Source organism: Aphelocoma coerulescens, chromosome 2 (assembly GCF_041296385.1).
Source record: "Aphelocoma coerulescens isolate FSJ_1873_10779 chromosome 2, UR_Acoe_1.0, whole genome shotgun sequence".
Classification (NCBI taxonomy): Eukaryota; Metazoa; Chordata; class Aves; order Passeriformes; family Corvidae; genus Aphelocoma; species Aphelocoma coerulescens.
Window position 1 is genome coordinate 37,104,452 of NC_091015.1, and position 27,836 is coordinate 37,132,287.

Below are 27,836 nucleotides of genomic sequence, written 5' to 3' on the forward strand. Positions count from 1 at the left end.
ACCATGCAAAGTCAGGCTTATCGGTATCAGAAACAGACCCCTGCCCCACAGACCCTGTCTGGAGCATCTCCGAAGCCAACACAGAGATATAAGGCAAGCAGAAGGACTGCTACCATCTGTAGCAAATTGCTGAAAGTATAATACATTACTGTATGCATATTCTCTGTGCATAAATATATCTATTTATATCTGCAGAGTAAAAGGGCTTGCCTATTATACATAATGTGCTGTTGTACAGACCTAGTTTTTATACAAAGCAGTAACGATTTCACCATGAAGCAAGCTCACATGTAACATGCAAAAACACAGGGTGAAACCTGCCATCCTTCCTTCAGAAGTGCTCTTCTCCTTTGCTATCCATCAACAGCCTAATCCCTGAACATTTTGTTCATTATAACACCCAAAGAAGACTTAAATGAAGAACAATTTTATTAAGAACTCTGACATCAAAGGAGGAATTGGTTTGTCTCAGAGGAGTCTGATATGTACACCTTCTAATCTGAGAAACAAGAAGTGTACCACCTCTGTACAGATAAAACTGATCTAGTTCTTTTGAGAAAGCCCTGAAATGCACTGCATTAAGCAATGACTTAAAATATTTTTCAATTCAGGAGACGATTATTCAAGATGAAGAAGAAATGAGGAATATGTTATGTGAAGTGGCAAGTCATTTCTCCTTTGAACTAAAAGTAACATTTTAACTTTCAAACTTCAGATTCCTGCCCAGAACACATGATAAAATCTTGTTTTATTTTCTGAAGAATGGTTTTAAACATACTTTTAAAAGCCATGAAACATAACTGGTAATTCAGTGACATTGGCTAATGGCAGGTGATGCTGACTCCACTGACAAAAGAGACAAAGATGTCCCATTCAACACTTGTAGGTCAAGAGCATGTACTATATGGTAAAAAATCAATTGACAGCAGTTGATTTTATACAACACTTGCTCCTGCTAGTGAACTCCAATGTCTCCTAAGTAATACTACATTCACGTATGTTAAGTTTGAGGACTTTGAGTACCTGGAAAGAAAAGGAAGTAACACTAAGTCATGGTCTAACATGCTGTTTCTGAGCTGCTTTTCAAATTTATGCTCTCAAATCATTCTCTAAACTTGATTCTGTAAATAAACTCACCAATTTTTATCATTGATTGAGGCAAAATTTTTAATATGCAATGTAAATTTTGAGAGATTTCTTGAACACATTTGAATACAGGGGACTTGACTAACCGCAAGATGAAAAGACAGATGCAAAAATACTTAAGCTAATACCACTGAAACTCCAGGTACTAGACTGACTGAGGTGACCCGAGATAATACTTGGTAAAATTTCAAATGCAAGAAGAAAAGGCCCCTGTACTGATAAAGCCAACACTGTCACACTTTAAATCTATCTCTCGATACACACAGCAATGCAGCAGGCACTTCAGATACATCAGTCTCTCCAAGATTCTTTTCCAGTACATTTACCTCTGCCAAGCCCTCCCCTTCCCCCAACACACAAAAATCCATTACTAAAGGGTCTAATCTCAGCTATCAGCACAGAGTGCCTTTTATGGAGCCATTAAACCATTTCTCTTGTTTACAGTGCCTGAAGAAAGATGTGAATTATGTCTGTGACAAAACAGGCGATAACATTTCTAAACTGCTATCAAAATGCAAACTGAAATACACTTAAGGACAGGGACCCTAATTCGTGTTTTTGCTATTTTCCTCGCTCACTGTGACTTAACAGCACTCACCTGATGATTCAAACAAATTATTTATTACCTGTAAGTACAACAGGTAAGCATTAATAAAAAAAAAATCTTCTTTCAAATAGTTTATTGAATGGTTCATCAAAGAGCGTAAAATGCCAGTTACATCTTAGGTGATAGAAATGACCTAGGGTGCTCTTATCAGTAGACATTTTTAAAAAATCCAAACACAAACCCTGTGGGTTCACATGAGTCCTAAAATGCCTTATTTTTGCAATGGTCACCTTAACACTTGAATCATACATTCAGTATAGGTATTTGCATATCTGATGCACTGAGCTATGAAACTAAATACTTTCTCTATAGCTTTCTAGGAGGGAATGCCAGGCTTTATACATATTTTCCAAAGAAGTTTCAAAAATGTGCATTTAACTCATGAAACAATAGCCTTCTGCATTCTGGAAGGTATTTATTGATTATTTATTTCTAGATCATGATGATTTGAGCTTTAGACCTTTGAAGACAGCTGCACTCTGAATTTCAACAATCATTTAATAAGCGTCAGATTAAAGACATCAGGGTGCCAAAGCAGGGTGCTCTTTCAATTTCATTGTACTATATATTTTGATGAGAAGTTTTACTGGTAACTTTGAGATGCTCAGGAGTCATCAGAAGCAGGTACTCGATGTAGCTGACCATTCATTCGTACTCTGGAGGTTATTGTGCTGCTGAATGTGGTATGCAGCCTAGTATATTAACAAAACCTGAAATACAAACAACAGGTAGGAAGGGTGACAGATTGAGAGAGCTGGGACAGTAAAGGCAGGTAATCAAGCTTATTTCCAGCTAAACTGTTCCCACTGATTTTGAATTAAAAGCCTATAAATATGTAAGACTGCTACAGCTGAAGACAGAAGTGACTGCAAGCATGGATGTCTGAGGCAAGATCTGCGGTTGCTTTCACTCCACGTGATCTCTTGCAAAAAACCGTTTTGTTTCTGACCACTGCAACAGCTGCAGAATGAGCAAGACTTGAAGACTGTGGACTGATTTAAAAGTGGCTGAACAGATTACATCTACACAGACTCCACCAAGTTCTTCAACCATTTATCTATCAAAGTCACCTCTATCAGATCTTAGCTGAGCTCCAGTCAACTGGATTTCATTTAGGTCTTGCTCTTTGCCAGATATTGGAAGAAGTTGGTGACAAATTGGATATCTGACACACAGATATGTATCATCACTGTGGTTTCAGAGGCTATCCTGGCAGTTTATAGAAAAACTGAATATAGACAAGAGACCTGAACTTTCACTACTTTACAAGTGGAAGCTGCTAGCAAAGGAAGGGAGGGTGGGGATGGGAAGAATCTATGCATTCCTGTCAAGTATTTTTTTTGAGAAATACATGATCTTGATATTATTCTCCATTTTACGGTTGCATCTAGAAAACTAGAACTCCTTTGAGATGCAGAATTCAGACCTAAATATAACTGGGCTCCATCTAGACTCACCAAGTAGTGACCATTCACCTGGAACAGCCTGCATGTGTGTTTGGGTATTTGTGTGTGCACATAGAGTCAATGAAAGTAAGCATAATGAATGTGCAAGCATGCCTCTGCAATGATACATTACATATGGTCAAAATATGTGTAATACTGTAATAAAGAGCAGAAAGCTTTTCCCTCTTCAAATGGATATGTATAACTGGGGAGAAAATGGGGAAGCAGAATGCAGAAGAAAGTAACAACTCGTAAATGTGTGAAAAAGCATTCAATAAAAAGCTAGTTCTTTCTTATGTGGTCTTTCTAAGTCCAGAGAAGGAAATCTCTGGATAGCCTTTAACACAGAGAATGCTCTGCCACCCCTTGTCTCAGTGCTCTTTCCCAGAAAGTGGGACTTCATGACTGGGCAGGACTTGGCAGAGCTGTTATATATCATTCCATCAATTCAGTCTTCGCCTTGGCTTCAGATCAGATCCTTCCAGCCCCTACTAGCTCAAAAGATAGAAACAGCATGGGACCTCATTTTTTGGAAGCTAGTTCTGAACGATGAGCCCAAGCACCAGCTTTCAAAGCCAACTGGCAAGAATAGAATACGTGGGCAAGATGGATCTATTTGAGAATCTTGTTTAACAAAAAGAAAATACCATCTTTGAAGTAATCTGTCACCTTTACTGGAAAATATGCAACTACAAATGCACTTTAACAACAGTTAGAACTCACACTGCAAAATGAAGCAAATTGCTTATTTTCTCCTCCAGACTAAAGCTTACAATACTGTGCATGTCAATTAATGGTCTACTCGAATGCTGCATCATACAAACACTTTGCAATAGTATAGTCTTTAAAATCCTTAGGGGGTGGGAATGGATGGGGGAAAGGTAAAGAATAAAAGAATCCCAAATTTGTGAATTTTGCCCAAAATTGTGGGATTTTGTCCTCATAGCCTACATGGACTGTTCTCAGATGACATGTTATGAGAATAGAAAAAAAAATTTATTTTGAATTTGAATTAGGAAAAAGTAGCAAGCAGGTAAAAATGAACTGCAGCAAAACTGGAATTTATTTTTGTTTACTACCAAGGAGTTGCAAGATGGAAAATAACAGCTCATTTTCCTACAATTGATATTGGGAAATTCTGGACATTAAGATCTACAGTAATGCATCCATCTTAGCAAGCATTGTTTGCTAAAATAACTTGCTCTTGCTTTGGAGTGAGAGTTTTTTTCCTTTCCTAATTTTTAAGCAAAAAGCATTACATATTAATAACTAAAAGACTAAAAAATGCATTGATGAAAATAAATTTTAAATTAATTGAATCACTTGCTCTTCTCATAATCATATAGATTATGTTAATGCCATATATTCACCATAATTTTCCCTATCCTTACTCTGATCTGACATTAATATAAAGTATTGGAGACTAGCACCTGAGACCAAAAAAAGTGTTGAAATAGAAAACAGAGAACAGTTCACTGTACCTAAAGCACATTAAAGTTGCATCAGCACCCATTCGGAAGGTTTATATGAGGGCATTTGTACACAGGGAAGAGGCGACCAACAAAATCATCACAATAATGCAGGCATATGTCATTTCCCTCAAGGACAGCTTATTTGACAATTAAATGTGATGGTCCTGCCCCTGTTCAGCAAAGAAATTCTTCTAGAAGCTTCCTCACGAAAGAAAGTAAGTGTCATTCTTTAACTGGAATGTTCTTTTCTAGAGCTTGTGTGCTAAGACTGAAAAATTTTGCCAGTATAGCTATTTCTGGGCAGCTAACCCAAGACCCCCCTGCCATGGCAGATGTACCCTCCCTGAGAGGTGGAGGGGTTCCCAGTTAGCGTGGGAGAGGAAGCACAATATTAGAGGTTGTACCCAGTCAGCTTAATAATTGGTTCACTGCTATAAATCCCCATTTTTAGTGCAAGATATCCCTGATTTGCTTGTCTGTGCAGTTGCAATTTCTGAAATGCTCATTAGTTACTGAGGGTACACCTGCAGCCCTCTGACACTGGAAGTGCTGAAGGCACCACTGAGATAATTCAGATATTTGTAGCCACTGGCTTCTCATTTAAAAGGACCATGTCAGTTGAAAATTGCATAGTACATTCACTGATTATATTCAGTATAACAAAAATTAAAAAACCCACCCAAAAAGGTAAGCCACCTGACAGGGGATCAGGGGAGTAACTTTCAGTAAATATCAATAAAAGATAACCTGCTCATTAAACACAAAGGTAGAGCAATTCCAAGGCAAACTTTTCTAGAGGCTTCCAGTAAACACCTAGTTAAGGCACTATAGGTCCTTTGCTGTAAATTGATGGTATATTTGGGCAGCTGCTAAGTGGCTGAACTGCCAAAGGGTGTTAGGAGACTGTCTCTACTCTTCTACCCCCAAGCATGAAACATTTTGGCACAATTTTGGTTAGCTGATCCCTCTTTGCCTCTATCCCTGAAATATTTCCACCTTCCAGTTAAGAATTGTCTAGAAGGTATTTTCAGGCAGCAGGAGCGGCAGTTACCAACACATTTTCCTAGCCTCCAAATGAAGCAATCCCACAGAAATGTTGTCACAGGCACTGTTTTATTCAAATTTATGTCCCCTTCCTGCAGTGCTCTCCTTCCTTTCCAGACAGTTTACCTGTCCGGCTGTAGGAGACTCACAGCTGCAGGCAGTCGAGTGGAAAGTGCTGCCAGAGAGTCTCTGCCTCCCAGCAAGTACCTCCAGGGCAAAAGTGAATCTGCTGACAAATACCACGGGCACTGGATAACTGAGAAGAATACAAGGAAATTTGCAGAACATTGGTGGGTGGGAGAAGGGAAGGATTAAGCTAGGAGGAGTGAACTGGCTCACTTTGATGTCTGAGGAGAGCAGGTGAGGCAGGACGAAGAGCTGTCCCTGCCCCCAAAACAAACAGAGGCTTTAGGGCTCTCTGGAGGAGGAAGCGGTAACCTAATAAAATTAAACCAGCTGGGTTCTGTAGCAATTGAAGTAAAACACGTGGATAGCTGAAGATGATTATAGGCAGAGAAAAAAAATTAAAGAACTTTTAATCCCTCTATATTGGATCTGCAACCTCCACACGCACAGAGAAACAGGGCTGCTCCTCACCTGCATTTGCTTTCCATGTTAAAATCCTGGGAGGAGGTCAGGGGCATTTGTTCCTACAGTTACTGATAATGTATCTGGCTCCAAAGGCTCCCAGGCACGGTGCAAGAAGAGGCAATCCACCTTTAGAGCTTCAGCTAAAGAGGAAGTTCTTAATGTAAAATCAAGCCTGGGAGAAAACTTAAATTGTATTCCTACCTGGGAATTATCAATAAAGTTAAATGCAAAGAGAAGAGCTGGCCACTATATCAGGGTCTGTGTGCTTTTCTGAGGACAGGATTTCCATTTGCAGCAATTTTCAAAATTTAATTTAAATTGTGAGAGGTAATGGCTAAGCGCTACATAACTTCCATTACTAAAATATCCAGTAATATCCCATTTTACACATACCACACACACACTTTCCACTTCAGGTAAATCTGCAGTTTGACTCTTTCAGTTCTGGATTTAAATAGGTTTTGTACAGACAGAATTACGAAGAAAACTCTGTAAACTGCAACAAACATTTTCCCCAAACATAACAAGAAACTTTAAAGCATACAATTTTGTATTTTTTCTATTTGTTGTTTTAAAGGTATCATCAACTTAATATTTAGGAAAGTTGCCCCCAGCAGAAAACAAACAGGAACTGATTCTGCCTCATTTCCCCTCTTACAGAAAAGTTTCAAGTTACATCAATAGAATGATTATCTGAAATCTAATACTTTAGTTCACTACCAAAAACCACTGCAAAACTTGCAGTCTCCAGTGGAAAAGGTGCGGGCCATTGAAATAAGTCAACAGTAAAATTCAGCCCACAATTTTTATCACTGATTCAACAGGGAAACAAAAAAGCCATTGTCAGAAGTGGTTACGTCTGGGAACATAAAGTCAAGACTGTATTTAAGTAGGCTGATTTTCAAAGACTTAGCAAAGTGCTCTTTCTGGAGCAAGTGGAATTTTTACCACCTGCAACCAGGTGCTAGTTCTCAACACAGATGTTTAAGGCTTCTGCTGCTACTTAAAGCATTCTTACTGTATATGAGACTTGCAACTGAACACACATTACCAATACACTTGCTGATGCTTTCTGAAGCCAAGTGTTCCTAAAGTTTTATGATTATTTTATATGTGCATACAATCAGTAAGACTGACAATTACATGGTGTATTTCCTGTATGCATGTATGCATATATAGAGAGAAAGAGACACACTGAGTATATAACTTGTATTAATCCAGCTCCCAAATTCTAATCCCAAATGCTTGAAACTCTTTGTCATTACTGAATACTGACACTTTAAAAAGTCTGTGTTGTCTCCATGTCTCTTATTGCTTTGGTCATGTGAAATTTTATTACCAGATGGTTAGTAAGGAAACATTGCATTCAGTTTCAGCATGAAGGCAGAGTATTAAAAAAGAATTAAACTTTATCTTTTTTAGGTGTACATTATAAGCAGAAAGGAAACAACCTTTGAGCAGAGGATCAAATTAGCAAGACTAAGAATTGTTTTTGCACATGTAATTTTTCAAATGTCCTTGATGACGACTCATAATATATAAATTTAAAGACAAAAAACCTGGCCAGTCAGTAACCTTCCTATTCAGTGACTGCAGGACTCGGCAGTAAATGTCACTGCTAAAAAATACTTCACTACATTAACTTACTGGCAACCACATTTGCTGAATAAGTTCATAAACAGCCACAGGAAAAAAGACAACCAGAAATAAAGCTGCTAATGATTCACTCTTTTCTAACATGCCTAATCCTCAGTTTACAGAAGAAATAGATATGTAAGAATAAAGATATCCTTTACCAAGACAGTTCACTTCTCCATTCACCTCATCAAGGTCATACTAGAATCCAGGAACAGGTAAGAGTAATGTCTTGAAGACAAAGAAAATGAAGAATAAGTGAAAGGAAAATAAAAGAATCCTTCTCAGGGAAAAGACGAGCACAAGCTGTGATAATGTAATCACTTTTCCATTTACAAGTTTAGACTAGGTTTAGATAATTCCTAGAAAGAACACTGATGACTTCTAAAACTCAAAAGAATTAATAAATATAATCATTTATTCCTATTTGTCAGCTTATAAATGGCTTCACTGTAATTACTTCCAAGTACTGAAATGCACAGGACCAAAACAAAAGGACTTAGAACCTGAAACAAGGACTATTTTTTCCTGTATGCTTACAGAGAGCTACCTCTGTCCTACATGACACGAATGTGTCACACACACTTCAGTGCTTAACTGATGTCTTGAGGAGTTTCACTCTCTCCTCCTTTTTTTGACCACTATACCCCTTGAAAACTTCACAGCACTCTGTAGGAGAGCCTGATTTCCATCTCCAGTTGCTGAGGCAGCAAGCAGAAGTAAAAAGATAAAAAAATTATACATACTGCAAATACATTTTACATAAAGAAACATATATAATAAAGAGAAGTGGATGAAATCAACTTCCAGAGTGCCTCCTTATTTTACACCATTCCAGAGCTTATAAATTTTCAAATCATTATTTAGACTCTTGAAATACAAACTCGTTTTGCAAAAACACTGCAGGGAAAGGAGTTTTAGGAGAATAAGGGTTTTGTATCAAAGTGGAATCACAAAGACCCTTCAGTCTGCCTTGCTTGGTTTCTGTGTGAAAATACAACTAAAAAGTTTATGCACACTTTGCTTAACCCGACTGGAACTGAAAAAAAAGTTCTAATGTGTATACATACTCCTGATGAAATCAACAGAAATAACTGCAGTGTAAAAAAAATACTGCTGTGACCACAAGTTACAATGTGAGTATCTCTTGTATTGCCACAGATGGGACCTTCACAGAAGGAAGGAGGGGAAGTTTCCTCAGAGAGGAAATAGAAGGTTTTTTTCAAAACTGAGAATTTAACATTTTGAATAAAATATGTTTAATGTTTTTGTTTTTATGTAAACAGACCTTAGGAAGTGATCTGACAGCCTTAAGAAATTACCATTTGAAAGAAAAAAGGTCTACATGCTTCATCTTTGATCTACGAGACAGATTTATCACAGGACAGGATGACTGAAGTTTATTCATTAGCTGATAACCTTCACATGCAACCCAAGCCTTTAATCTGCAATAAAGCAGCAAACAAGGATGGGGCTCTAAGGAAAGGAAACTAACTCAGCTTGGCTGAGCAGGGACATGGCAGTGGAAGGGCAGGGGGGAGACAGGGGCACAAAACCGCACAAGAAGAGCCCTGTTCAGCTGCCTGGGCTCCCCCATGCCCCGCACTGCTGGAGACTATCAGGTTCAGATTGGTCCTGTGCAGTTAAACCACGTCTGCATAAGGTGTCTGCTGTCTCTGTGGATGCCCAGAGGTACCTTTCCATTAGCAATAAAATTCACATCACAGCCTGCTGGGCACTCTGAAAGAAAGCTTCCGCTTTAGAAATTTTAGAAATCAAAAGCTATGTTCTTGATGGGGTCTTCCAATTTGTTTCACAGTGCTACTGCCACCAGCACTATTTATATAATCTGTGAGACACTACCACTACTGCAATCCAGGAGAATCTTAAATCTTTGCACCTTCAAAGCTGGAAATTTAGTATAAAAATATAAGCAGAAAAGCAAATAAATAGAAACTGCTTATTAAAATCAAAGCAAGCCCACAATTTCTCCGCTACTAAGATCACAAGTTAAAGGCGTTACGGTCGACACTCTCCCTCATGGTAAAACTTTTTCAAGAATCAAATCTCGCAATTATGGCCACAACTATGGCAGATTTAAATATTTCCAAAAATCTTCTAGAGGAAAAAAGAAAAACAAAATCGTTATTAGCACAGGCTAATGCCATCAATGAGCCACAAAATGAGTTTTCTGAAAGACACCAAATCCTAATTTCTTTTGAATGTGAATTAAAAAAAAAAAAAAGGAAAAGAAAAAAGAAAGTTAACAGGTGGTAACAGTTTGAGTCCTGCTTTAAACAAAGGAAACAAGTGCTCAGGGACACAATGAAAGAAGCAAGGCTATCTAAGGCAACTATGACGGGAGGTAAGGTGGTCAGCATCGACTCCTCAGTCTGACCTCTCCAGCTCTTACAACAGCAATTGCACTGGACTGTCTTTGTAAAATGCTTTTGAGATCTCCAGATAAGTGATCATTAAGAAAGCTGTGTATCTCACAGCAGAGTGATACATGCATTTCTGTACCTATTTCAAACCAGAAACAAAGATGTTAAGCAACATGCCCAAGGTCATGCAAAGCTAAAGGCAGGAACAAACCACAGAGCCCCGACTCTCACAGCCCTTAAGAAAGAATCCATCACAGTCGGGCATGCACTAAAAGAAGTAAGCAAATGTCTCTGTATTTGACAACATCTGACCTATGGAAGGAAGTAGTTTCAAGACAAGTGGCAAGAAACAAAACACAGCTGCAGCTGAAAGCCCTACCAGGGAATAGCTCAGCACCAGGAATAAGTAGCACCACCTTGCAGGATATTTGTCAGACTGCCTGCTGTAGCACCACACTTGCGAGCTACACTCACAAAAAAGGTTATTCCAGACACACAGACACTAAATAAAGGCAAAATAAAATTTAAAAAAAAACCAAAACCTCTTAAAAAAAACAACCTGAAAAGATGCTGGTGTGTGCAACTTGCCACACACAAACAACCAAAACGCTACCAACTGCAATTTCTAGAACATTGTGCACTACCAAGACATGACTACCAGCTGCCTATGAAGTGAATCATCACATTAAAAAAATGTCATTTTCTTTAGTCCACTAAATTTTTTTTCTAGAAGATACAAAATTAAACTATTCTGCATCAAAACCAAAAAACAAATCCAGTAAATACACCTCATTTTTACTTCAGTTTGTCTGTCAGAATTCCTAATATTCTGGTGTTTTCTACTTAAATTGTGTGGGGTTTCTTCTCCAAAATATGTCAAAATAAGGGAAAATTAACCTTTATCAATTTCTCACCCGCTCTAGCTATACTAAAACAAGCAGGAAATGCTCTTCTAATTCTGAAATTCACTTGAAATTTAAATCACAGAATGAAAGAGAAAGAAAATAAAACAAACTAAGTATTTTTCATGTGGTAATGCAAAAAAAAGTCATTATTTTGTATGCTGCAAATATATAAATAAATATTAAAGCTTTTCCTCATTTAAACTGCATTTGGAATATCCTACACCATTAGTTAAAATGACAGAAGAATACAGCTACCTGAAGCCTATGTAAAGAATCTCTCTTTAACAGGCTTTTAAAGATTGCAAGCCAGAGCATCTAAAAAGCACATCCCTGAATAATTTAAGGTTCCTGGCATCTACATTGAAAGTGCTCCTTGGCTGGAGGAACAAAAAAAAAAAGGTAAGAGAAAGAATAAAGGTCATGAAAGATCAGCGACAAAATCACTACTAAAAAAGGTATTTTTTCTATCTTAAAGTTTAACCAGACATGGAGGAGCATGGATTTTTACAGCCAGCCCTTCCCATTTACTGTCAACAGATGTGGTCTAACACTAACATTTACCCCTTGGCAGTGTTAAGTTAAGGCTGTGATGATCTCGGAAACAATACAGGAACAAAACGAACGAGAAGGAAGGAAACTGATCAAGAAGGTGAAGTACAAGACAAATCCTCATTAATAGAAACTCAGTAACAAATAAAAGCCAAAACCTAGAATTTATCAGTAATTTCAAATATGTAACTGACATTTCAGGGCAAAAGAAAAAAAAAAAAAAAGAAAACTCTGAAGAAATAGATCCATGCAAATACATATTATTAAAACAAAATAAAATATGATTATGCTATTAAGACACCAGGCAATCTAGTTTGGTGCAGAGTAACCCCCATTTATAACCAATTGTATCAAGGTCGCATTACAATTCAGTGTTTTGTTGACAATACCAAGTTTTCTTTGCCAACTACATCTTTTAAACATCAGCAAATCCTACCTACTTCCTCTTGTGTCTGTCACAGAAACCATCCAAACAATGGGAGCAAGTAATCTTCACCTCAACAGCTATTGACTTCGAGCAAACTGAACACTTTATTCATTTTTACTCCTGGACTGGAAAGTCCTTGCTGTTCTACAGTATCTGAAAGCCTTGCCACTGATTACGACCAGTTCAGAATCTGGCTCCTCCTCAGTATATGAAAATGGACCTGAAACAATAGGAAACCTTATCTGAGGAAGTTAACACAGGTCACCCTTCTCCAAACGTGAATACTGACTTTATATGGACAGAAAACCAGCTTAATTAGGTTTTATGAATTGGATAAAAATTAGGAAAAAGTGTCACATACAGAATGCTGATGAAAAAAAAAACAAAACACCCCAAAACATTCACCTTTTTAGAGGAAACAGATTTTTACATATTTGCTTTACACAACTTTTTATGTTATTGTTAAAGAATAGTCATTAGGAAGTCACTTGAATGTTCAGCAAACACCTGAATTGCATTATAGAAGGAGATTCAAAAAGAGCAAAACCAACCTGCCTTAAACAGAATTTCTGAGTAAAAGCCTGTAGAAGTGATTCCTCACTCCTTCTGTGGAATTTTTATTTCTTGTGAGAATGGAAATGAAAAAGTAAGAAAATTACACTATTTAATATTCAATTCAATATTTTTCCAGTTCAACTTCAAACAAAAAAAAAAATCTTTTTTATACATATTTTTGTCCCTTAGAACTCAATAAGTTCAGTGCTCACAGAAAGCAGAAAGTTACAAGAAGCTAAACTGTGTTTTGATTTTCAAATTTCAACCAAACAAGCTAGTTGTTATCTACTCTAAATTCCATTCACTCTAAACAAAATTACAAAAAGGTTTTTTGTGATAGGTATGCCAAGTTAAAAAATATTTAATAAAAAGGTAACAGAAGATAGAGCTTTGATGACAAAAAAGAAAGGTTTGAAAGTGCAGGCATTACTTATTCTTATGTTAGTAAGGACCTCTTTCCAGAGGACATAAAGGAGCAACAAAATAAATTTTACTTTTAAACAGGTAAACTGAAGCTTAAAGCATTAAGGGGAAGCTTGACATGCTGGATCCTTAGCTAACAGAAATATGTGTAATTCCAATAACATCAATAATACCACATAAAGTTACACTAGCTGTTGATCTCACTCATAATATCTAAAGCCCACACCTAACTATAAATACACATATTATGTTTGCTTTTTGAAAACTGATTGAAGTTTAATAGCAACTCATAATTGAAATATTCATGGTCCCAAGCTAGCTTTGAAGTTAAATCCCTGAGTGGATAAAGTGGACTGTATATCTAATCTAAACTAAATGTTTCCCTTAGTTACTAATACCAGTGGAGTTTCACTAGTTAAAATCATTATTACAGAAAACAAATGCAAAACCCACAGCACTTTAAGGGGCAGTTAATCCTGCTCAGTGCTAGGACACAGCACATGATCTCGGCAGTATCAGTTCCTCCACTACCTTCCACATCTTGCTTCAAGAGCTGACTTCTTCAAATCACCAAGCTGGTCATTTCTAGGCAAGAAAATTTTAACCACATTGTTCCAGAATTGCTACTGTTACTGAAGCTTCTTAAGTCTCCTTTCAATGTTTCAATTTAATATCACAAGTTTCAATTTAACATCACAAGTTTCAATTTAACAGCATAAATCTGACTTGGCTTTAATCTGTCTCTCCTTTCTCAAACAATGAAGCTAGAAATAAAATGTCATTATTTTCTGTACCTGGGCTGCAGATTGTAACTGTTTCACTGGAGCACTTCAGTTTTCTTTACATACTTTGCATATCACACACTCCCCCCACCTATATACAGCTCCATAAATGAAATTTCTGTAGCAAACCACAGTTTCGTTTAGATACCTTTGAACTAAAGTGGCTATGACTTCTGCCCTTCCTCATTTTTGGGTCAATTAAATGTATTAAACACTAAGTCTATGAAAGCTTGTCCATTCTCTCCCATGTAAAAAAAAATACAATAAAATTAGAAAAAAATAAAATTTATTTAAATAATTTTTTTTTAAAAAAGTTAAGTGCTTCTACCAGCCTGCTGCCAGTAACGGGCTCAGTACTGCACAGTTATAGACTATACAGAGCAAGTCATTATAATGGAGTTTGAAGGCAGGCTTGGATCCTAGAGAAAACAGTCACAACTGTGCTACTTCTGCAGCAGTAATTTCCCCATGGCTTTGGTTATGTTGATCTCTGTTCCTGTTTTGCAGAGCCCACAGCTACATACATTATATCCAAGTATATGTCTGAAACTCCATAACCTTTGCCAGAGTAACTCTCCAGGAAGCTCTCCTGACCTTTACTTAAGATAAAGAAACCAACTGAAATGAAGGAATAAATGTTCCTTTGATAATACTGTGTAAGCTGTGGCTAAGGAACTTTGAAACACAACAGCATTAATAAAATAGCCATATTAGGAGAATTTCTTTATCACCAAAAGCAGTGGCCAGCTTCAATGGGGCTTTTCATTCACAGTCCACAAATTATTTTCCAAGAATCATTGACTTGTTGTGTAACGATAATTGTGGGTTAATAGAAGCCCCAACTGAACTTTGTACTCTTACACAAAGGATATATGCATGAATGACTATATTTGGACACAGATCCATATGTAAAGTAACATATCTGATTTTCCATTTATAGATTGTTTTGTCTTTCATATTATAATTTAATTAAAAAAAAACCCAAAAAGTCTTTGAAGACAGAGGTAAAAAAACCCCTCTGCTATAAAAGACAACTTTCAAAGTTTAAAAGTGACCATGATTGTTGGTTAGCATATGTACAGGAACTTTGAAAGAAAAACAAATTTAAATTGTTGCTGTGCAGGGATACTATCCTGCACAGCAACAATTCCAGGGGATTTTAAAAAATTGTGGGCTTTTTTTTGCCTCACAAAATGCTGTTATGAATACTCTCAATGAATTCTTCTTAAAACAGCTTCTTAATAACTGGAAAAAATAATCTAAAAGATTTATAGGAAAATTCAGCAAGTGTGAATTTGTTTCTTGGGTTAAAAACTATTTTAATGCAATTCCTCCTAATCTCTCTAATATTAATCTTAACATTTCAGTACATGAATGCTGTGTTTAACAGCTATCTGGTTTAGCGAACTGCAGTAATTCACCCCAATAGGATAAACTATTTAAGTTATTTAGCAAAATGGAAAAGCTACCATGTGTTCTGCTACAATCAGCAGACACTGTTTAGAAGAGACCTCTGATGATGGGGAGAAGCCTCACCAGGAAGAAGAAAACTGCAAAAAGAAGCTCCAAGAAGTCTGTGACTTTGTCAGATGTTTCTCAAACTGGGACATTCTCATCACCCAATACCACAGAACAGCAGGTATAGTAAAAGGGAGCCAGCATTTAACAGAATAGTAGTATTTTAACAGGTGAAACTTGAGGGGTGCAGGCTAATAAAAATAAGTTTAGGGTCTTGTTAAGTAAGTGGAAAACAGTGCAAAGCACCGAGCTTAACATAACTCCTGCTTTCACCAATTAACTCAGAGGAAAATATTGCTTGAGCAAGAAAATGCCACATGCTCAGACAACTTAAAAATGCTTCAGCTGTGGCTGCATCTGATTGATTATGTTGAGAATTTTATCTATTTATTCATACACGAAACATGTTGAGCAGCCTGACTTCTGCTCAGCAGATGCATCCTATGTCCCACAGTATCTGATCTGTACTGGCTAAAAAGCTCCTCTGCTCCCTCGACAGACAAAGAAACTCCTTCCACCTCTGCAACCTAGGTTTTTCCATGCTTCCCTGGGGTTGTGGGTGGAAATGACAGGAAAGGGCCCCCTGCTTAAGGTTATACATTCAGCCCAAACAAGTTCTTTTGGCTGCACATCAAAATACCACTTGCTTTATCTACTCATCACACTGATGTCACTGACCAGCAAAAGGAGCTATCACATGACCACAGATGACACAATAAATAACAAATACGAAGACACAGATATAAATAATCAAATATATATATATATATATTCTAAGAAAGTGATGCTTTGTAGTATACTTACAACTTTCAGCCTGATAGTCTGGCACAAACTGCTCATCATTGTCAGGTACCTGAGCTGAAGATAGGAAAACAAAAACAAAACAAACAAACAAAAAAGCAAGAATTAAAACAAGCCATTAAAGCATAAATAAAGACTCTTGTGCTTAATTCAAAGCACAGTCAAGTTTAAAATTATGATTTCTTGTTTCTTCATTGTTGAGTATGAAAATCAGGCAAGCGCGTCATTTTAATATCAGATAAACCCTGGGGTGAAGCTGTGTGGTGCAGTGTGAGTCCAGAGAAGTCCTGGCACAGAGCAATGAGAATGGGAGGATGTGGGGACTCACTGGCCCTGCCTCACTCCCTATACCAGGGTCTGGACCTACCATGCCACTGGTAAAACGCATCTGTGCTCATTTTCAAAATATCTGCACATAAAGTCCACATAAAACCAAATTCTACTGATTAATGCTTATGCTTCTTTAACCTGAAATTATCACACCTTCAGCTTACTTAAAAGTGATTCCAATTGTTCGTGGCAGTCAGCCAACACAGTAGGGATTTTCTGTTATTGTTTTAAATATTCAAAAAGAACTATTTTACCAGACCACAGAATTCCTGGTTCAATGACAACATTTCAGAAATCGAAAAAAGATTTACTTAAAGCAAAAATCATGATTAATATCCATTTGCCTTATGTAAGATCGTCTTTGCTTTTAGGAAACTTCCATCACAAACCTGGGCTGCTAAGTACAATCATTTCACGGTCTGCTGATAGATAATTTTGCTCCTCTGGTACCACAGTTCCTTTTCATTGTATATCCAAGACATTAGCCATCTCTCAAATTGCGTGGTAAACTCATTTAAACCATTTAAGCTGAAATACCGCTAAATGTTTATTAAAGGCGAATACATTCAGATAACTGCAGAACATTACACTGAGAAACGGCATCCTCAGAGCATGACTGCCTCTGGTACATCGCGAGAGAGACCCAGCTTATCATCTTCTAACTTTGTCATCTTTTCCTCAACGTACAAGCTAACTGGAATCACCACAGCAAAGCTGCACAAAATTATCGTTTAAAAATACTTTACACAGTTCTTGTCTAAAGACAAGCAAATAATTCATACGATCTTAATTAAAAGTTAACATCTGCCATGATCTGGTTACCCAACAAGATTTAAAAGGTAAATGCTGCTTATATAACCATTTATCGAAACTGTGACTATCAAATGTCCTCAAATATGTGAAATGATAAAATGTAACTTTAATGCCCTTCAGAACACTTTCTAGTATAGGAAGTGCATATTCCCCATTATATAGGTGCAATTGCTACTAGTTTTAATATAATTAGTTTGAATTAAAAATAGATATTTAATTAAAATTACTCACAATTATTTTGAATGTGCACTACAGTACTCTTCCTGGACCAGATCTCCACTCCTTACTCAGGAAATATTTCTAATGACTTAACTGGAAGTTTTTTTCCTGGGCAAAGAGTTCAGAATCAGGCTCATTATACTGAAAAATTATTTGCTCGGGGTTTTAAAATAAATTTAAAATCCTACTGTCTTAATTGCAGCAAATGTCCCTTAAAAACAAATGACCTTGGAAATGTGCAAATACAGATTTGAAAAGAAGTGTGAGTATGATAAATACACTAAGTGTAATTAGCCTTAATTTGAAAAAAAAATAAAAAAAACATAGCTACTGTTGCTTTGTTGTTTGAGTTTCTAATTAAAAAAAACCCAACAAAATCAAACATGACAGTAACCCATCCCTCTAGAATAAACCAGTACCTCTGAGGACATGTTGGCTCCTCGCAGTTTGAAGCTGTATAAAACAGTACCAACCCAAATATTCCCAGTATTTTGATGCATTCAATTTCTCTTTCTTCAGAGAAACCACAGAAGTTTTTACCAAGAATGAACTCAGGGACAGGATGAGCCCAAATACTAACACTCTGCAATTTCTGACACTTCACATAATTGACTACACGTGGATGTTTGGCATTTTCCTTACAAAAATGCCAACTATTTGACTGTCACAGAAAAATCTGATTATGAAATCAAGGTCGCCTACTTAAAAATCAGTTTTTAAGATTTCTTATATTTCCAATTGTTTTTGAAGCACCTGTGAGTACATTCAGAGTTAAAGTAATTGAATCAAGTAACTTCTTGTTTACAGAAGACATCCCACACATTTTTCTTAAGCCAGCTATCATTTTAAAATGCAGCAAGGAGGTTAGCAGAACTAATTTTTTAACATGCACCTGCATTTTATATATACATGTATATGTAGAGATATATATATAAAATTTGTGAATCTAGGATATCTTAAAAAGCCTCAAAGAAAACAAAACCCCTCCTGTTTAAATAAAGAGGCTACATTTAGTGATTGCAGAGCTGGGATAGAAATCTCATCTAACTTTCCAGAGAGCATACTCTCTCTGCACACTGGACAGCTTCACCAGTGTTTCATTCTGGTTTTATCAGTTTAATTTGACTTAGTCCAGAAAAAAATCTGCTGTAGAGATTTATGTATATATCAGTAATTAAGGTCCTTTTTTTTTCCTCAGCCATAGAGTAAGAAAAAAATAAAATATATCTGGTTGAACTGTCATGGAAACCACTAAATAACTGCCATTAACCCTGATTTGCTCTTGTTTATGGAGTAAACAAGAATGATGTACTTCATTCATGGATCCCCAAAATTTATGAAGGCATATTTAATAGAGAAAGAGCACATCACTTTATCGGTACTCTTGAAACAGGTGGAGGCTATGCTGTCAAAATTTACTTTAAATGCAATATTAACATAGCCTTAAAAGCCTCTGCAGAGAAAAGAACACAGCAAGTTAAGAAACCCTGCCAAATAACAACAAAACAAATAACGATATCCAAAACATTCAAACTAGGAACATGCATTTCCTACTGGAATGTAAATTTAGTAGCATCAGTACCTTAGCAATGAGCCCACAAGCCTATATGGAGAAATTAAAAGGACCTGCTAACTGGTGGAAATGAGAAATTATTTCTTCACTTAATCTGGCATTATTCTTAAACAAGCAGAACTGAAACTTGCACATGATCATACTGCTGAAAAGCAAGCAGTCCTCATCATACAGAGACTCCTTCCACCAGCATCTCACAGTGAGATGCTAAATCGTTCAGCTACATCATCCCATTACTCAAGCAGAAGAGGGGTTTTGTACCTGGATTTTGGATAATGACAGGTAGATTTTGCAGCAAATTAAACAGACAGGTAAAGACACTTCAACATGAATGTCTAAAAGGAAAATATAACTTGCAGTGTCACAACTGTCTACACATTTATATACACAGGCCATTAATTTCCTCTTTTATTCACAAATACTGCAACTTAGCAAGGATGCCATAAAAGCTTCTGTTAACATACACAAGACACAATGCATAAATCACCAAATTTTTTTTTTTTTACTTTGCCATTCAGAGGGAAATTGAAAAAAAATATCTGAAATGATCATTCATCTGAAAGAGAACATTTCCTTGAGCTACTTAATTATGGGGGTTTGAGAAGGCAAGTATATTCCAAAAGACTAATAAAAGGTTTTGAAGGATATTAAGCACGTGGCTTTTACTGCTTACAGCAGAAGCAGCTACATTAGTTCATTCCACATTCAGAGCCATCAAGTCTCAGACTCCTGAAGCAGACAACATCTGCAGCATAAACTATCCAACTCAGCCTAGAATATTACAAAAGTTTTCTTTTTCTTCTGACTATAGCTATAATGTCTCAAGAGGATTTGGAAAGCATGCAGAAATGTTAATGATGATCTTGAAGATGTTATCTGTTTAGGTTTTACAGTTTCACTACCTACTGAGCTATGCAAACATTCACAGCACAAAAATACTTAATACTTGTTTGTAGTTTTCAGAGCTTTAAACACTCTTTGAAAGGCTGAACTGATGGCTCATTTCGCAAAGGAAAAGCAATTTGGAGGAAAAAAAGTCTAGAACTCGGGCCTGTTAGCTTGCTTTCATTGCAAGTAAACAAAAAGTCCCCACTAACAAGCATCCAGGACAAAAGGAGTTAATATTTAATTAAAACCAGCTCTATCCACTGTAACAATGACCTGGAGCCAAACAAGGCAGAAGATGTATGAGTCATTCTTTCTGCCAGTGAATGAGACAGCTGATCTCCGAAGCAATTCCTCAAGACAAGCAGTCAGAACTGGAGTTCTGCCTCCATTCACAAAAACACAGTCCAGCATGAACCATGTGGCCCCAACCACAAGCTTTTCATGTCACACCCTTCCAGAAAGCTACAGCAAAGTAAACTTGAACTTTAGGCATAAACACAGTGATTTCACTGCTTTGTCTCAAGATGCAGCACAGACCTGCTGAGGAACGTTATTTAATAAATGAAAAGTTAAGCAAACTATAAAGGACTTAAACTTAACTCTTCCTTCTCCCACTCACAAACTGCTTCCAAAAGCTCAGCTGCACTCCAGAGAAAGGTGTTCCTGTTAAAAAAAACTGGAAACTTTCCAGAAAAACAAGAAGCTGAAAATGCTTCACTTAAAACTTTATTTTGGGTAGCAGAACACTTCCTGCGGTACTGTGTGCTCTGACCTCATGCTTCACTTTTAGAGCTAAGAGCAATTAGTTTTAAAATATCCATCATTTATTCAAAGTGGCAAAAGAAATTGAAATTGACAGGAAATTCTATATGAGCAGTAGTATTTTGGCCTCAGCTAAAATAAGACTTCGGGCCTCAACAGTAATGGGTCTATTGAGTTTTCTTTGATTCATTGTCACTTCGGAATATCTGAAAGACTGGCTAAATTGTAAATATTCCTGCAAGAGCTGCGGTGGGGGGTGTTGGTTGGTGGTTGTTCTCTTTCCACGGGAACAACTGTTTCTAACAAAGACACATTGGGAAGGCTAAACAGTGATAAATTTCAAGATGGTAAAAAATATTATTTCCCATAAGCACTGGATTTGCTGTCAAAACAACCCCAAACCCTTTTTACATAACGTGAGATGCTCTGACTAATAAACTTAAATGCAGTTCAAAACTAGCTCCAGATCTCAAAATTCTTCCTTATGTGAATAATCCCTAGGACTATGAAGATGGGTTTGCAGAATCTGCTCTTCATTTGCTGCTATACTAAAAATGAGAAAAAAACTTAGCTTAAAAGGAGTATTCACATTTAATGTTTTGCTACATGCCTCATGGCTAGCAAACCCCTCTACACTTTTGAAAATTACTGTTTTGAGTAAAATTATTTACTTTTCTAGAAAACAAGAAAAACATGAAAAAGTTTATTACTACACAGACTTTCAGACCTGTAGATTTTTGGTGGGTGTATTTCTTTTGGATTTTTTTTTTTTAAGTAACATCCCCTTCCCTCCCATTTTGTCTTATCTGTTCATTTTTTTTTGTGCAGGTATTTATGATCATGAGCTGTGAGTACTAGAAAATCAAATCTATCAGATCACTAGAGTCCACCAGAAAAAAAAAAAAAAAAAAAAAAAGACGATTCTCTGTCCTACAAACTGAAAGTGTTTTCCCTGCTTTTAGGAGTGTTTGTTCCTGTCAGGCAGATTTCAGCCATGGAGGTATTAAATTACTATTTCTTGACTCTTATTGCTCCTATAAAAATGTGGATAGTTCTTGAATGTGGCTACATACCATCTGCCTGACACCGGGTAAATTTTACAACTTTATGGCAGAAAAGAGCTAGTTAGCCAGATTAAACAAAGCCACTCTAACTAGACTAATATTTGAAGATCCCGTACTTTCTTTTATTAAAAACAATCCTTCAAGAACTAGAAATTATTTCCTTTCACACCTCCTCATTTAAGAAATAAACTACAAGTCAACACTCGCTTAGACATCACTGCAACACTAGTGGGTCCTTCACATCAGGAGAACAGAGGGAACAAACTTATTTTCTCAAGTTCATTCCAAAGTTGGCCAATAATTATTTGACAGAAATAACTTTTAGCTACTAAGAAGCAGCTTCTGAATACAAGTAGCCTGAAGAAGCCATCCACACAATTTAGCTGAGTTGCGGTAGAGGCATGAACCCGTTACCTGTAGCTGTTACTTCAAACCACTTACTGTTTACTTTTTGGATGTTTTTCAAATCACACAAAGAACACTATTTCATTTTTTAGTATATTACTATCTGATAAGCTTATTATCTATTGCTCTAAGAAGCAAATCTAGTGCATAAATTAATTATTTGTCTTTACTTGGGATGCCTTTTATGTATCTTGAACAAGCTGTGGGAGAAATTAGTATCTAAATAATATTAAATAAAAATCGGAGTTTTTTGTTAATCTATTATTCCCCAAAACCAAATGCTTTCACCATAGAAAGGAGACACTCACTCACTAACAATTTGTTCTCTCTTCATTTTTTTCCACAATAAGAAGGAAGAGCTACCATGACAAGACAACATTAGATTAATATTTTAACCATTTTTTCAAGTCATTGAACAATTTCTACCTGACAGAACCAATCTGATTCCAAATACTTGGAATCAATAAAGTCATTTTATGGTATTATCATGTCAAAATGTTGCCACTGAGTTAATTAAATATAAAACAAAAGAAAAGATCTGAATAATATTTCTCTTGGTTAGCAATAGGCAACTTTGACTATTTCAAGATTGAACATTGAAAAAATTATTAAAGGCTTCCTATTTTCAATTTCTAGCATCAGAAAACAGCTATACTCTATCTTCTGTCTTGCATAACAGTTGACATGGGGCAACCTTATTCAGAGTAAGTTCTACATCAAAATAATTGATATTCTTTCTTACATATATACTACTACACAGAGTAAGAAGCAAAACTCATTTCCATAAAAATCTACTATGCAGGTAGTAGAATACATTTGTGAGCTCTCTGTAAGTAGTATTCAACTTGTTAATTAAGTAGTAATAAAATATTAAACAGGTTACTGAATTGTTTACATTTGGATTAATACTTTAATACAAGTGAACCTCCCACCATTTCCAACACAAAAGGAATACATTTATTTTCTGTTTACTTGTTTACCACCAACTTGTCACAGGTGACACTGGCTGTAAAAATCTTCAGGCTGAAATACGTAATGCAGTAAGGACAGCTTCAGGAAAAGCAAAACAAAGAAAAATCCACAAGCATTATTTTTGTGGGTCATAAAATGCAACTCACTTTCTTCTCCTAACTAATAAGTAGATTTTTGACCTGGTTACTCCCCAGTGGGGATCTGAACTAGTGGGAGAAACCTGGTCAACTGCCACTGCTTTTCTTAAAAAGGGTCAAGATGTTTTAAAATTTCATGGTCATTTCCCTGGCTCAAGAGCATTATGAAAAGAAATATGTAAACACTACTGATGCTGCCAAATTGGCAGACTTCTAGCTTAGGAAGGTCCAGAAGAACATAAATGGACACATCTAGCAATGGGTAAACAAGTCTGATTTCAAAATCTGTTTCCTGGCTAAGCTCATCCATATAGACATTTGAGCAGAGCTACAATGTCCTCAAACACTAGCATATTATAAAGACTACCAGAAGTTGTTAAGGGTGGGTATTTTTCATAAAACTTTGGGAACAAGTTAATAGCTTAATATTTGATGTTTTCATCTTAACTTTTAACTTAGTTTTAGCCTTAAGAAAAGCTGTACAAAGTTTGTGCTTAATGAAACCATGGCATGGCCCAAAACAGAGGTTTCTTAAAGTATTTCTAGAACACTGAAACACCTGTAATATTTCGTTGCAACATACTATGGACAAATAGCGTTATTTAGCTTTATTACTTTCTGCTAGGAAAAAAAACAACTTTTTTTTTTTTCATTTTTATTCATTAATCATCCCAGATTATTTTATCTGCCTTTATAAAGGTTATTCAACCTAGCTGACATGGGACCAGACACCTTCTCTCTCAAAACCCATCTAAATTTATTCAGTGAAATACACTGATAAAGAGGTAAAAAGACTCTCAAACAAGTGATTCTAGTCTAAAATAAGCAGTGCCTTCAGAATAAAAATTGGCATTACATTAATTTATGCACCTATGGAAATGATCAAATTAGTTTTTAATTCTGTATTATTTTTCAAACTTCCATTATTATCTGCACATGCATTATGAATCTGCCTGTATTTTTCTGACCGAAGATCAAAGAAATTTAATCATTTTTCAGAAACAAAACCATCCATGCCAGTGAAAAATATTAAACTGAAAGTTAACCTCTCCATTAAAATATAGTATCTTTTGAGTAGCATTTTAACATGCTTCTGATTTCCTAACATGAATGAGATGATACAATGTAAAGAGTTCCTGAGGAAAATTACCACAGGGAGACAGCTACAGTTGCATCTGACCATTATACTACAAAAATGATCTTAGTACAGGACATCCTGTTTTCAATTATTAGGGAAGAATTGTATTAGTTCATAAAAATATATCCTCTGTTCCATTAATTTCAGGAGGGCTTTTTGATTACACACAGAATAACCCCATACTCAAACTAATACTAGCAGAATAAAAATGTCATCAAAATAAACAATACCTCACAACTTATTTATAGGTAAAGAAACTACACAAAAAGCTGTTAAAACAGAATCACGACATAAGAAAGTAGTCATCAGCAATATTTCCCTCTTTCTGTGAACACCAACAGCAAGCATTTCACCCTAACATCCCTCCTTTCAAAAAAAAAAAAACAAAAAACCAAAAAAAACCCAAAACCAGAACATCTCTTCTATAGACAGCTGTGCATAGTCCTGTACAGGAAAAAAATTAAACATATGTGAATACTCACATTCATTTAAATCAGGATGAATCTGGAGAGATTATTTTAACTTGCATCAAATTTATGTCTATTTCAGATGCAGAAGTTTACATAAAAAAATTTACCAGAAATATTAAGAACAGATAATGCACAAAAATCTTTATGATTAAAATAAACAGTACTGCAAATATCAAAGGAAAAAAAATCAGAAAATGTTGATGAAAACAAATAGATTTGAATGAGCAGAAAGGTATCTTGCAACTTGTTAAAGTTCTCCTAATGCAGCAGCACATTTTTGTTATTGTTAAATGAATCTCTCAACAACTACCCAAAATTCAGATTTGTACATTATTGTTCTTAAACCTTCTCTCTTCACTAGAATGTGCTCTGCAAGGTTATTTGAAATACTTAAAAGAACATGCATGTGTAAAACAGACTGATGTTAGTTTTCTAATCACCCGGTACAGAATCTCACAATTACAAATACAAAGACAAAAATAACATGCAAAATATTTAAAGGTTTCTGGAAAAAAAAAAAAAAAAAAGAAAAGAAATAAAAAGTACTGGTTAAGTACTTCATACACACCTAATGTTCTGTGTTGTGAACAAGGTGGAAAGAAGACACTTGCACTTAAATCTTGAAGCATCCCGTCCCGATGAACCCAGAGAAACTAATTTCTGCCATCAGAAAAGTACTCCACCAGAACACCAAATAATTATATGTGCTGCTGAAAAGGAAACAGCAAGCCCAGTTCTGGCTGTATGTAGTCTCTCGAGGTACAATAATATAAACCTGATCAATTGCAATTAAAATCTGAACAGAGGCTTAGAACTTGAAGTCTTGGTGCATTAGTTCTTGCCAAAAGCAGATGTGATTGTGAGCTGGAAGCAATTTCTCCTGGTAATTTGTGATGACACTGGGTAGAGCAGCCCCAGAGTCCCCAAAGACAAACTCATCAGAGGCTCTAATGTATGCATGACACATGAGGTGGCTCTTTTAGAGCTCAATTAATTGGGCTGAACATTAAGACAGCAAGTTCAGGACTTTTTTTTTCCCCTCTAGAGTTGTTTTTTCCTCTTTTTACAAGCAGTTTTTTCCCTTACCTTCTGCAAGCCATGTCTCCTGTAACTGGCTCAGATCTTGAAAGAGTTCTGCAAAAATATAAAGACATGGATAAAAGACTCACATCTTTAATCTCTTCATAAGATTAAAATATGTTCAAAAATATTTTTTTCCCTAAGAACAATATACATTAATTCTGTTTTGGCAGTCAAATGTACAGACAAAGCAGGCATTTTGAGGCAGTTAATGATTTTTCTACACCTATTAATAAAAACCCAAGCAATTACTGTATTTTCAGCTCCTGAAATAATAACCAGAATCTTAACAGAGCTCTGTAGTATAAAAGCCTCATTCAGCAATACATAGAAAAGTTAAAAATTATAGTATTTCTTACATGTGAACTATTTCTTCTTATACAATTCAGGCCTCCTCCTGTAATATCTGCCCCAGATAAAGCTTGCTCGGACTTCCACAGTTCTGCCTGAGCAATAACTGAGTGTTTTTAATAGTAGGGTCATAACTATCATATAAAAATTCTGAAGCCATGACCTGAGATGCTGCAATAGCAAAGAGAAATGGGAAATCTTTTGTACTTCCCCTTATGTTTTACTTCATATGCCATGAGAATCACCACTATTTCCTCTGTGCTGTACTCACTGTACTTCTTTAAAGCTAAAACCACTTTCTTCATGGACTGAGTTTTGCAGCAGCTTATCTTCTGCAATTCACTGAAATCAGTTACTTACAATGGGTGTAAACCAGAGCAGCATTTGGCTTACTTGCAAATCTCAGGAACTCAGTTACGAAAATTCTGTTTGCTAAGACTAAGTAGGATATTTGAACTAACAAATGGTTTATTTTTAATTTACTGTATTTTGAGAGAGACTTCCTCTTTTATGAATGCTGACAGATAACTATTTACATATACTTAAATGACAGAGGCTATTTATTTATCCTGTGGACTGATACCCCACATTCACTTTGGGAAATTACTTAACTGAAAATCAGAAAGTTGCTTCCTTTTCAATCTACTTTTCCAGGCAAGTAGGGATTTTGAAAAGTGTGTCAATGTGTTCTTACCCTGATAATATTTATACAGGAGTAAGTTATAGGCCTCTACATATCTTCCTGTATGTCTTATGTACTTTCAGAGCTGTAGGCGTAGCATATGTACATACCTTGTAACCTAAAGAAGTGTTAACAGCTATTACCAGCCTACAGTTCCCAAGCTACAATCCTGAGTGGCTACTGATGGGGCTAAGTTACAAATCTTTGGCCCTCCAAAACTTTCTCCACACTGGGCTTCTTTAACCGAAATTCCCTGGATCTTTAACCTTGTTAGTGTCATACTAGAGAAACAGGACATCAGACAACAGAAGTCTGACTATACAGTGAAGCAGGTGAAAACCAAGTCTCCACACCCACATTCTCTCACTCCTGCTACCACCAGCGAAGACATACCAGGAAAGAGGACGTTAAAAGATGGGAGGGATGAAGAATGCCTAAATCTGAAGAGGCCTGATGGTGAAAACACCAGGTGCCATGACTTGTGTCAGATGCTGCAAAGGCTTGGCTGAAGTGCATGACATCCGCGTGCCACATGTGCACAAAATGCAACAGGGTAAGTTAAGGAAAGACTTTCAACTTTATAAATTTATTGCCTTTGCCAGTTTGTTTCACATTAGTAAATGTAGTTTTCTTGTCTTGTTTATTCAGATTGATCTAGATATATTTAT

The 27,836-nt window shown here is 36.2% G+C and overlaps 1 protein-coding gene across 8 annotated transcripts in view; it reads right to left on the reverse strand.

Annotated features, from left to right (window-relative positions):
• Window positions 1–27,836, reverse strand: part of LOC138106445 (ETS translocation variant 1) — a 115,269-nt gene that overhangs the window by 36,161 nt on the left and 51,272 nt on the right. For 5 of the 8 annotated variants that reach the window (XM_069007043.1, XM_069007042.1, XM_069007048.1 and 2 more), the window contains 2 exons: window positions 26,142–26,189; window positions 16,288–16,341 (listed from right to left, as the gene is read on the reverse strand). In XM_069007043.1, coding sequence (XP_068863144.1) covers window positions 16,288–16,341; window positions 26,142–26,189 — 102 coding nt within the window. Of the gene's footprint in view, window positions 1–16,287; window positions 16,342–25,623; window positions 25,756–26,141; window positions 26,190–27,836 lie in introns of those variants that run through there. The other 3 variants (XM_069007049.1, XM_069007046.1, XM_069007045.1) reach the window with 3 other exon arrangements.